Here is a 12920-nt window from a genome sequence, read left to right as displayed (position 1 = left end):
CTTTAGGGCGGCGCTAGCCAATGGAACTTCCTGTGATGATGGCAGTGTTCTCTATTTGCATGCCCTACATGGCAGCCACTAGCCACAGGTGGTTACTGAGCACTTGAAATATAGTTAATGCAACCGTGGAACTGGATTTTAACTTTCATTTAACTTAGTAGATTTAAATTGAAATAGCCGTATGTGCCTAGAGGCTTCCGTATTCAACAGTGCGGTCAGAAGGGAGGATGGTGGCGTTACTAGATGGAAACAGCTTGCGTCCATGAGTGGTTCTGCGGAGCACGGTTCTCTCCTCTTCTCCGCCCCCCTCCCACCCCCCTCCTCTGATTACACTGGGCTGTTACCTGAGCAAGAATTAACACATAAAAGGTCCAAGTCCGGGAGAGTTTTTAGTTGTTAGAGCAGTTAGCCCATTCTGACAAGTAAACTTATTTCTTAGAAAGCAAAAGAATACTTATTTTCTGCTACGGAAACTTTTCTAGGAATTAGGAATTTCTGGTACAGAGTTTTACCAAAATACCTTTGACATATTGATAAATGAGGAAGCTGTCGGCAAGCATTGGCAATTTCGCGTAACGTTATTGTTATAGAAATTATTCTGTTTTTACCTCCCACGTATAAAACTGTGGGAATAGTGTGGTTATCAGATCCACTTTCATGGACGTATGTATATACTCCCATGTTTTCCAGCTACGCACTCTGTAGCCGCCAATACCAGCTCGTACTTTTTCCACAAACTGGTATCTTTGAGGAAAGCAGAAAAGCTTCACTGAACCAGCCAGTAATCAGTTAGCACAAGGAAGAGAAAGTGTGACGCACAATTTGTTGATTTGCTCACTGTTATTCCCCGGTAGAGAGTAGCCAGATGCTGCCCTCTGCATTTCTGTAATGTTATATTTACAACATAAATCCCCCATCCTTCTACTCACTTTATACTTTCCAAGGTAAGGGTGGCGGCCTCCAGTTATTAACATGTCTTCTCCTCGTTCCAGAATGCAGCGGACTGCACGACCATGCCTAAAACAGGAAAAAAAAAAATCGGGAGAGGTAAACTCTTTTACCTACCAGGTATTATCTGGGGTTTATGTAACTCCTAGTGAGAGCCTGGTGGCGTCCACACACACTGCAGAGCCGCAGAGTGACTCCCTGAACCCAGGCTGTGCTGCTCTCAGGCATACACCAGTGACCTCCTCTTCCTCTGGGTCAGGGCACAGTGCCTGGCACTCACTACTTATCCAAGGGGGCTCTCGGGCCCAAGGCTCCGGGGTATTGCTTTGGGGTTATTTCCCACTGTGATAATCACCTCCGTGATAGGCAAACAGTCCCAAGGCCACATTATAGTTGGTTACAAATGGAGGAACTCAAGTGGTGTCTGACTGCCAAGTAGTCCCTGATAGGACAGGTCTGGAATGAAGGTCTTTTTGTGTCATGGGGTAGAGGAACTGACGTACATTACTTAGCAAAGAAATTAAGCCTTCTAGGTGTGCCTGTTCCAAAGACAATTTCCTATGGTTATATTCTGACACCCTTAAAGGAAAATGGTACTATAAATAAAGGTAAGCATAACAGAAGCAAATTTTCCATTTAAATTAAGGGGAAAAAATATATACACACACACACACACCTTTTGAGATACACTTATATTTATATCTATCTATATGTATATAAACCTTTTGAGATATGTGTAGGTATAGATATATAGATAGATATAAATGTCTACCTCAAAAGATTGAACTGACCTATGTATATATACAGGTGCTGAGGACAAGTAACCCCACCCTTTCAGGATCTGCTTCTGTCTGCTCTCCAGGTATTATATATTTTACTGTGGTTTTTACTCTTTTCGGTAATTGATTCTCATTTTTGTTTTTATAGTATGTAGTTTGACAGTATAAAAGAAGTTGTAATAAGCTGCCAGCTTGTTTGTATATTTGTATATTATATGTGATTTTAAATAACCTTGACCCAGACTCTTCCTCCTTAACCGCAATATTGAAAATATTCAATGTGACCTCATTTTATTTTTAGTCTACTTAGCAGATTTTCTCCACTTACTTGTTTGCAGCAAATGCGGCGATGGCTGCCATGATGCCAGTTTTCATCACCTTCCCCCCGAAAGCCCCGCCAACACGCTTTACATGACACATGACCTTGTTAGCTGGGAGCTTCAAGGTTGAAGCAACTATGTCCTGTGAATGATAACAGTTCTCATTAATCTGACCCATCTGCAGCAAGGGAGTGGGAACAGTCCTTACACATTTTGATTCCTTAATGTTGTACATGATACACAAATTGTGTGGTTACACGAAATAATGGGATGATTTCCAGTAACCTAAGCATGCATCCATGCTGATCTCAGTAGTATTTAGCTGTAATGACAGCACCAAAACTATCATTAAGTAGTCCTTCCAATATCAATGAGATATTTTTGTGATAATAAAATTAAAAAAAAATTTTTCCCCATGAACTACACCCAAGGTATCCTTTTCAGACTAACCCCTAGGGATATGTTTCCTGCAGCAGTGAGATTCCGTGGCCTTCCAAGCCTCTCTCAGACTGGGTCTTTTCCCTGCACACCACTGTCTCCACTGGAGAATGAGCACTCCTCACCTTCCATTTGGATTCAGTTGGCTGGTGGGTCTTCCCTGGACGTAGGCCTTGCTCTTCCTTGCCATCCTAATGTTTGAGGTCATTAAGTCTTTTTTGTTGCTGTTGTTATAAACTTATTTATTTATTTATTTGTTCTTATTTTTATTTTTTATTTTTGGCTGTGTTGGGTCTTTGTTGCTGCGCATGGGCTTTCTCTAGTTGCGGTGCGCGGGGGTTGCTCTTTGTTGTGGTGCGTGGGCTTCTCATTGCGATGGCTTCTCTTGTTGCAGAGCACGGGCTTTAGGTGCGCGGGCTCAGTAGTTGTGGCGCACGGGCTTAGTTGCTTCGTGGCATGTGGGATCTTCCTGGACCAGGGCTTGAGCCATGTCCCCTGCATTGGCAGGTGGATTCTTAACCACTGTGCCACCAGGGAAGTCCAGGTCATTAAGTCTTAATAACTCATTTTTATACATGGGGAGTCCAAGAGGAATGAAGTGATGGGACCAATGTCACACAGGGAGTGAGAGGCAGAACAGGAATGGAATGGAATTCACCTGATCCTTCTTAGTGTTCCACCTTCTAAGAGGCCTCATTCTTCACATTCCCACATTCCTACTTGCTCTGGTAATGACGCTGGCTCCTTGTGACCTACTGAATCAAGACCCCAGTGTCTGTTCCCCTTACTTTCACCCTGATGCTTAAACTAGCCACCCCAGGCACATCCAGCTTGGGCAGTCTTCGTACTACTCCTCCTTCTTTACACGCATGCTGCTTGGCATATAGGACACAGGCAAAAAGTGTCTGCAGAAGGAACAAGTGAATGAATGAATGAACGAATGAGTGGCATTTGATCTTGGTGTGGAACTCCCTGGAAATGGCTTCTCTTCTCACCATCTAGACAAACCTCATTCTCACTGTAAATCCCAGCTTCAGACTTCATCTTCATGAGACTTCCTGGATGATTCTTGGGCTTCACAAACCTCCATTCTCTTAATTCTTCCACCTATGTAAACTCTGACTTTGCTGGTTGCATTCTGCCCCATACTATTTCCTAATTGCTTCATGTGAGTTAGGTGACTATAAGTTTTGGAGGTCAGGCCTTCCTTTGTTAAATTTTGGGGGTTTTTTTCAGTTTTGTTGAGCAATAATTGACATACATCACTGTATAAGTTTAAGGTGCACAGCATGATGGTTTGATTTCCATATACTGATTATCACAATAGGTCTAGTTAACATCCACCATCTCATATAGATACAATTAAAAGAAAAAAATTTCTCCTTGTGACAAGAACTCTTAGGATCTGTTTCTTAACAACTTTCATATATAATACAGCAGTGTTGACTATAGTCATCATTTCTTTCGTATTCTTAACAGTGCCAAGAGTATAGAAAAAGAGACCGGCTGATCCCATAACTGGTTTTAAAGTTACAGATCCACAAACAGAAGGCTATTACTTTCATAATACCATCTTAAAAGTTTTAAAGTTGTATGGTTATTAATACCCAAATGGATATGGCTATTAGTATTCCAAACTCATTCAGTTTCTAAAATGTTTTAAATTGTTCTTGGTATATCTTGTTGACAGAAACCACTTAGCCATGTCCCCTCCATAATGGCCCCCACATTACCTGTATGTATTTGGGAAACTGTGTGGACACGTAGACATCAATTTCTTGATCCTCTCCTTTGGGAACAACAAGCATGCTTTGGGTTTCCATATAAAAATGTTCTTGACCTCCCATGTGTATTTCACCTGTTAGAGGAAAATATTCCAGAGTCAAGGAGGCAGTCAGATAGGACAGGTAGCACCCCCCAGGTGTTATCTCATTACAGAGAAATTCCACCAACAGTGCTTCTGCTGGGGCAGTGGGCTACATGGTGAAGAGCCACAAACAACAATATTTAGCTTTTATTATACCTGCATATTTGAAGTAGAGTTCTGCAGGGGAATGTGTCATGTCTGCCAGCACGGTAGGTCTCAGAGTGATAGGGAAAGATGTGTGACTTTTCAGAGTCAAAATACTATAGCAAGGAGAATTCTGGTTCCAAGACAAGATGCAGTAGATGCATTTCTCCCTGTTCCTTCTTCTAAGTACAGCTAACAATTCTGGACATTATATATAATAAAAGAAACATAAGAAGGTTCTGAAAAGTAGAGGAGAAGGCAAACCAGCTAGGGACTTTGGGACCCAAGGAAAGACACTGTTGAGTTCAGTGGGTTTTGCTATTGTTTGCTTCATATATCTCAGACTTGGTGCCAGGGAAGCAGAAATCCAGAAACACCAACAGGCAAAGAGAAAAAAAATCCCCCAAGAAAAGCCTACTTTCTCTAGCCAAAGGACCAGGAAAGCGGGAGCCTATCAAGACAGAAAACTTTTATGCAATACCTACTCTGCTCTAGCCAAACACTACAGAAAAAACTGCAGACCTATCTCTGTCTGCAAAAGTTGAGTGGGGAGCTTAGACTTCCACCCTTATCAAGCTGTGATGAGGTACCCCAAACCTTCCACTGGGGTGGTGTTAATGGGGACCCTACAGGGAACCTGGACTTCCATGCTCCACCTGGCAATAACAAGACATCACCCCCCGTTCCTTCCAACACAGGGTCAGAGGAGTTCTGGTAAAATAGATGATTTAAATAAGATCCAAAGTCTTACAACATAATATCCAAAGTGAACTGGATAAAATCAGAAATCATTCATCATACCAAGAACTCAACTTGAATGAGAAAAGACAATCAACAGATGCCAACAGTGAGATGACACAGATGTAGGAATTATCTGTCAAGGATTTTAAAGCAGCCATCATAAAAATGCTTTAATTTACATAAACACTTGGAACAAATGAAAAAAAATAGAAAATCTCAGCAAAGAAACAGAAGATATAAGAGAACAAAATGGAAATTTTAGAGCTAAGAAATACAACACTCAAAATATAAGGGGCTCAGTGGATGAGCTCAACAACAGAATAGAGAGAACAGTGGGAATCATCAGGGAACAAGAATACAGAAAAATAGAAATTGCTCAACCTGAACAACAGAGAGAATAGACTAAAAAGAAAATGAGCAGAGCCTCAGAAACATTTGTGATTAAAATTAAAGTCTGAACATTTGTGTCATTAAAATCAAGTATTTGAAGATGTAATACCTGAAAATTTCCCAAACTTGGTAAAAGACACCAACTTACAGATTTAAGAAGCTGAGTAAATCCCAAAGAAGATAAACCAAAGAAATTCATGCCAAGACACATCACAGTCAAACTTCTGAAAACTAAAAACAAAATATGTTGAAAGCAGAGAGAGAAAAACACTGCGTCTCCTATTGGGCAAAAATACTTCAAAAGACAGCAGATTTCTCATCAGAAACCATAGAGGCCAGAAGAACTGGTACAACATCTTTCTTCAAGTGCTAAAAGACCTATCAACTCAGAATTCTATATCCAGTGAAAATATCTTTCAAGGATAAAAAAGAAATTAAAAAGACATTCTCAGATGAAGGAAAGCTGAGAGGGTTTGTCTTCAACAGACCTATCAAAAAAGAATGATTGGCTAAGAGTTTTTGAAACAAACAGGAAATTATTATTTTTTTTTAAAGGAATCTTGGAACATCCGGAAGGTGAGAGAGCAATGGTAAGCAGACAACTACGGGCAAACACAATAGACTTTCCTTCTCCTCTTGAGTTTTCTAAATTGTATTTGAAACAAAATTATAACATTGCTTCATGTGATTTTCCATGCATGTAGAAGAAATTTTTTAAGACAATTGTATTTAAATAAGGGAGAGGAAAGAGATGTAAAGGGAGGTAAGGTTTCTATACTTTACTCAAATTGATAATGTGTTGCTACCAGATATACTGTAATTTAAATTTCACTTCCAGAACTACCACTAAAAAAATTCACAAAGAGATACACTCAAACCACTATTCATAAATCAAAGTGGAATTCTAAAAACTGTTTGAAAAACAGAAGTAAGAAAAAACAACACAATACGACAACGTCAGTCATCATGTTAGGTGGAAAGCAGAACTTTTAAAAATTAAAAATGTACCCAATAAGAGTGATTCGTAAATTATTTGAGGGAGATTCCCAAGGAAATCTTTTGTATTAGAATCTGGACTTCCTATCTCATCCAAAATCTGAGTAAAGGAAGAGTACAGAAGAATAAACAGATTCTACTTCTTTTATAAAACATAAAAATTAAAATGTCAAGAACCCAGATCTCAATTTCAATCTAAGCTCTTATAAAAAATGTACATTGAAACACCCATTTGTCAGGAGGCTAAAATCCATGGTTTGCAATATTAGTGATTTCACCTATCCACTCAGAATTAATTTGGTTAAGTATCTACTTCATTGAAAAAAATACAGAGCTAAAAAGTATTAGACAGAGCTGTTTCTACTTAAACCTGTAAGGTAGGCAATGTTTTAGGGCCTTGTTACATTGCGCTGCCCAGCCCCCTAGCCCTGGACCCACGGCCTCACCCCACGGTGTTGCTCTCAACTCTCTCCGTTGGAAACCAATTTGTTCAACTAATCCCTGAGATAAAATGTTATCCCAGTATGGGTTTAGGAATGATTCCTTTAGGCGTATTTACATTTTAATGAGTTCCTTAAAGATGAAAAGCCATTAAGATAAGGAGTCTCCCTGTACTATGCCCAACAGGACAGGGTGTGGGGAAGACAATCCCAGTTTCAGGGCCTCGAGACCTCCTGCAAATCCTGCTACGGAGATTGTCAGTGTAAAGCTCAACCAAGATCACAGAATTTTAAAGAGATGAATGGGAAGTGGCATAATGCAGAGGAGAGAACGCTAACTTCAGAGGTGGGAAACGTAGATAGATTTGATTCCTGGTCAACTGTCTGTCTCTCTAGCCTTAGCTCATCTGTAACTCATCTGTAAACCGTGTTCTTTAATGCCCCTCTAGGGCTACGACACCAGCGTTAGGTAGGGCTGAGATACATCTGCACAGTTGGTAAAAGCCAACAATAATATCATTCCCTTCAAGAACACGGTCTAAGACTTGATGTGATGCTCGACATATTTAATCTTTTAAATATTCTTTTTCTTGGAGCATCTATTTTCCTAAGGGGCAATTAAGTGCTGTTATGATTAGTACCTCCAGTTATCCCTCATTGAAACAAGTAGTCAAAAATTCTTCATCCAAATGACAACTGCAGAGTAAGAATAAAACCCCTCAAACCAGCGAGTCAAGAGGATGAAAACTTAAAAGTAGTATATATGTCCCTTTTAGAGCTTCCTGTTCACTTTTATACTTATCGATAGGGTATAGGAAGTTAAAATTCAAGTAAGAGACAGATTGAACAACTTTTACCTAACTAAATCAAATAATTAAACAAGATGTTGAGTAAAAATACAATAACTGAATTCTCACACAAACATATTACGGAGAGAACAGAGCAAGGGCATTTTATGGCACAAGTGGAGGAACTTCCCTAAATATTGATATTTCCAAGATGCTCTCGCCAGGGACTCTCTGTGCAAAAATGCTCCTTCCTTCTCTTCTCCCACAAAACAAACTCACCCTATGAATGTTTGCTAGATTTTACTAATCCTAAGAATCACCTGGAGCACAATTAAAATTTGTCAAAAACAGATTCCTGGGCTACCCTGGGTCTTTCAACTCCAGAATTCCAAGAAAAGCACACAGGAATCTCCAGGCAGGTCTTGGAAGCATCTTCTAGTGTGAAAAACTGGGAAACATTGGGTTTGATAGGTGAACACCTGCCGGTGTGTTCCCTCAATAATAGACAACCTTTTCTACAGAACAACAAAAATATCCAAACCTAATAATAATTATTGTTCATAGTTATGGCTCTCTTACTATGCCCCAAGCTCTGTGCCAAGCACACATGTATTATCTCTTATAATCTTCATAATGGGTCACTGAGGTCAGTATTATTTTATCCGTGTGATTTTGAAACAAGGAGACTGAGCCCAGAGAAGTGCCCTGCAAAGTCACACAGCTAGTAAGACAGGATGCCAAGGAATACTGGCAGGGTGACAGTACAAGGTGTCTTTCCTACAGCTTCCAGGTGACATTATCTACTCCAGCTCCGACCAGCTTCAGGTTTTATACAGCCATGGAGTGAAGAGACACGACAGGCTTTCAGCTCAGTGGCTGGACTGACTGACTATATACGGCACAGCTCTGGGATGGTATGTTTTAGGACTCTTCCTGTGCTTGACGTCAGGGTTGGAGAGAAAAATTCAGGAGAGGGTAGCATCTAGCATGCACTTGAGGCTAATATCCTGGAAATTCACTTGAAGACAGGAGATGCAAATGACTTATTCTCTGCCTTGAGATATGGTACAGACAGCCCATACCCACCCAGCAACACATCTGGGTTAAGCAGACCTTGCATGACAGGCGTTAGGGATGGATTTTACAGCACAGCAGTATGACAGCAGGGCATATCTAAGACCCACGGTAAATCATTTTTTTTCCTGCTATAAAGGACATCACTAAGACAAATGGCAAAATTCAAATAAAGTATGTAGATTAAATGATAGTACTATGTCAATGTTAATGTTCTGATTTTAAAAACTGTATGTTTATGTAAGATAATATCCTTGTTCTTAGAAAATGGACACTGTAGTATTTAGGAGGAGAGAGGCATCAAGTCAGTAACTTACTCTCAAATGGCTCAGAAAAAAATGTGTGTGTGTGTGTATATGTCTCTCTCTCTATATATGTAGAGAGACAGACAGGCAGAGAGACAGAGACAGAGACACACACACACAGAGAATGATAAAGCAAGTGTCATGAAATGTCTATTGGGGAATCTGGGTAAAGGGTAATTAAGAGTTTCTCTAATGTTTCTACAACTCTTCTGAAATTTAAAACTATTTCAAAATAAAAAGTTACAAAAAATTTATTGGAAAGTTCAAATCAACTGATTTCCAAGAGGGAAATTTAATTTTCATTACATATATACATAACTAAAGGAAGTCTGCAAGGAAGTGGGGGAAGGAGACAGGGAGGGAAAGAAGAAAGGAAGGAGAAAGCAGAGATGGAGGGGGGAGGGAGAAGTCAGAAAGGATGAAACAGAAAGAAACATGGGCTTTGGAAAGCCTTAAAAAAGCTATCAATCCACAGTGCTTCGTGGCTTAGTGGCTGTTGTATGACTGTGGTCCTGCTCCTTAACCACTCTGAGCCTCAGTTTCCGGACCTTCAGGAAAACAGACACCACCTGTATAACAACTGGGCAGGCCAGGGTTGCTTCCTCTCTCATCATTCTTTTCAGATAGTTTTACCTTCAAGAATTTGATCCACCATTTTAAATGCTTCATCAATATTTCCATACTCCAGTTTCCTTTCTTGCTCGAAGAAGGACTTGTGTTGTACAGCCTCCTAGAAAGAGAACAGAAAAGTGAGGCCCCCGGGGCAAGAGACCCAGCCCGACAGCAGTAGCCACATGTGATGTTGCATTGTCTGAGTCTGTGCAGCGCTTCTCTTGCTCTGGAATCGCATGAGCTGAGCTGAGAACCAGACTGCAGAAAGACTCCCCATGGAGCAAATGCAAATGTCCGCATCAAAAAAAAAAAAAAAAAGCATGCTTAGAAAACACCTAGCACCAGGTGGTCCCATTACGGAACTAATATTTCCAGGCACATTATTCTTTTCATTCCACAGCCCATGTTATGCAGCCAATGTAACAAGGCACAGGGGTTTAGATCTTGGGCTCTCGACCCAGTCGGAGTTGTGTCCATTTTCTCCATTTACCAGCTGTTTGACTGTGGGTCTATTACTTCACCTCTTTGAGCCTCATCTGTAAAATGAAGGTAGAGTTGTGCACATAGCTCCAATAGGGCTGTGGAAAGAATAGAATGAAATGAGGCATGAGAGAGCTTACACGGCTTTTAATAAGTGCTCTGTCAGTGTCAGCTGAAGACACTCTAGTGATAAGGACATGGTGGCCTTGCCTGCCAGCCCCAAGCGCCTCCTTTGGGGGTATGAGTACAGTATTTGCACCTGGGACCTCCAGCCCTGGAAGAAAGATTCCATTACAAGTCCAGAGTGGGTACCACAAATCCACTTATATTCTGGTTCCTAATGGCTTCTCCCAGATGCCTACTGAAGGGGTATAGTAGTAGGTACACATAATCAGGGATGTAGCTATAATAATATAGGTTGGTTTTCTTACCTATCCTTAGGAATTCATCTTGCTGTAATCCCTGGGTCCTTGGCAAATGTGACATGCCAGCTCCTGCCAGCATTTCTACAATGGATTTTTGTCCATCCATGAAATTCCAGCTTGCTGGCAGCTAGGGATTCTCCTAACTCTGGTTCCCTCTGGCCACCAATCGGTGTCTAGACCTATCAGTATACCTTACGGGATGTTCTATTGTGATCCTGCCATTTCCTCCATTCAAAAAGTGGGTTGGTTTTTTTCTACTACCATGGGGCCAAGGGTCTTTGATAGAGTGTCTGTTGATCGCTTCTATTGCTGACCAGCTGTTGGACCTTGGGTAACTGTGTCTTTCAGTTTCTGCATCAGAATGGGGATAATAACAGTTTTTACCTCATAGGATTGTTGTGAGCATTTAGTAAGTTAATGTAGGAAGCCTGCTTAGAACAAGGTAAACACACAGAGAACTCTAGGTATTAGCTATGGTCACATTGTTGACCATGACGATTGATGAGAGATTCTGGTCGGGAGCATAGTTGTCTCACCATGGTCATCAGCCTGACCCCGTGAGCCAAGAGTTTAGATAGCGTTTCCCCATTCAAACTATTAAAAATTCAAAAAAGCATAAGCTAGGTTAAACAGTAGTGATAGTGATGGAGATCCATTTGGTTTTATCCTATTTTGATTGATAACACACTTCCTAATGGAATCAATTCATAGGATTTTCTTATTAATCTAAGACTCAGATATTCTAGGTTCAAAACAGAAATTAAGTTTTATAAATCCAATTGTTTTTTTAAGTTTAATCTTTTTCCACTTCCCTTGCTGCTTTGCTCCAATTTTTTTTTTAAGTTTAATCTTTTTCTACTTCCCTTGCTGCTTGCTCTGCTTGCTTGGAGCTCATTTCCTGAATATTTCTTGGTCAGCAAAGTGATAAAAAGAACTGTAATGCGTAGGGAGCAGGGCATATTTCCTTGCTGTACACTTTGATTAAATCTACTTGATCTAGTTGATTAACCTTGGAGAGCTTAACCTCTGATATAAACATGCGGTAGCTCTTTTCCATGATGTCAAAGTTTGGTATTTGATGCTGGGATTCTCTGGCAGACAATTAGAGATGTGCCGGTCCAAGTTGGGGGGGAAGGGGTGGGAAGAGAGTGGTATCTATTTGCTTATTTGGAATTTTATTTGGCTGGAAAGCGGGGTGAGGGGGAAGGGAAGATATTTAGCTACTGGAATTGGGCAAAGAATTACAAACAAGATTTTTGATAAAGTATTACGGACATAATTTCTTACTAAGAAGTAAGCCTAACTCTAAAACAAAATGTTGAGGAAGGAATGTATAAAGTAAGCAAGCAGAGCAGGCAACATATGAATGAAAACAGTTTAAGAGAACAGAATGTTTGAATTTGAAACTGGCCAGGAAAATGTGGAAAGCATAATCACTCTTTGACTCCAACTAAACTTTTATATTTTTGTCTCCTTGACATGATTTTACTTTAATTTCAGAACACTGAGGACATTGTCCAGAAACAAACTCTATGTTCCTTGGCATAAAGCAGCATGATAGGAAACATACCCAAGGCCAAGTTCTCCTGGAGACACTAATCTTGGCCAACTCATTTCCTTATTTTCTGCCTCAGAGCATGCTAGTCACCTAGAGACCAATTTATTTATTATGTTGTGGAGATAATATTGTATTCCGAGATTACACTGAGTCTGTATGTGCTGAATCTAATCTATTCATGATGCTTTCCCAACTTTCATGCTTTTATTACTTAGTCAATTATAAGAACCAATGAAATATATGCAGAAGATTACTCATATCATTTCATGGAGATGAGTCTGAAAACCTTTATAAATTTCAAAATCCTTTTTAGAAAACAGGATAGGAAATGCAGTTCCCCAATGTGTTTAAGTTGCCAAAATAGCTGTAGGCATCATAGGATCTATTTCATACTTACTTAAGATATGCATTAAAGGATCTGAAACTAGTGTCACCAATATATGCTTCATAGGGCATCTTGTCGGTTCTCACTGTGTACCTGAAAGAGTCTGGGTGAAGGTGTATATGGAGTCCTAGGGTGTGTTCCCTCTCCTGAACATTGTTGGTTACCCATCCAGCATTCTTTTCACCTGTCCCCTTCCAAATAGTGCTCAGATTTCTGTTTAGGTCTCCATC

The 12920-nt window shown here is 40.2% G+C and overlaps 1 protein-coding gene across 1 annotated transcript in view; it reads right to left on the bottom strand.

Moving 5' to 3' along the window:
• Positions 1-12920, bottom strand: part of AOX1 (aldehyde oxidase 1) — a 73419-nt gene that overhangs the window by 26674 nt on the left and 33825 nt on the right. The window contains exons 20-23 of the mRNA XM_057550923.1: positions 9864-9960; positions 4219-4343; positions 2056-2189; positions 930-1017 (exon numbers count right to left, since the gene is read on the bottom strand). Coding sequence (XP_057406906.1) covers positions 930-1017; positions 2056-2189; positions 4219-4343; positions 9864-9960 — 444 coding nt within the window. The remainder of the gene's footprint in view (positions 1-929; positions 1018-2055; positions 2190-4218; positions 4344-9863; positions 9961-12920) is intronic.

The sequence above is a fragment of the Balaenoptera acutorostrata genome, chromosome 8 (assembly GCF_949987535.1).
Source record: "Balaenoptera acutorostrata chromosome 8, mBalAcu1.1, whole genome shotgun sequence".
NCBI lineage: Eukaryota > Metazoa > Chordata > Mammalia > Artiodactyla > Balaenopteridae > Balaenoptera > Balaenoptera acutorostrata.
This window is presented reverse-complemented; position numbering and strand designations above follow the sequence as displayed.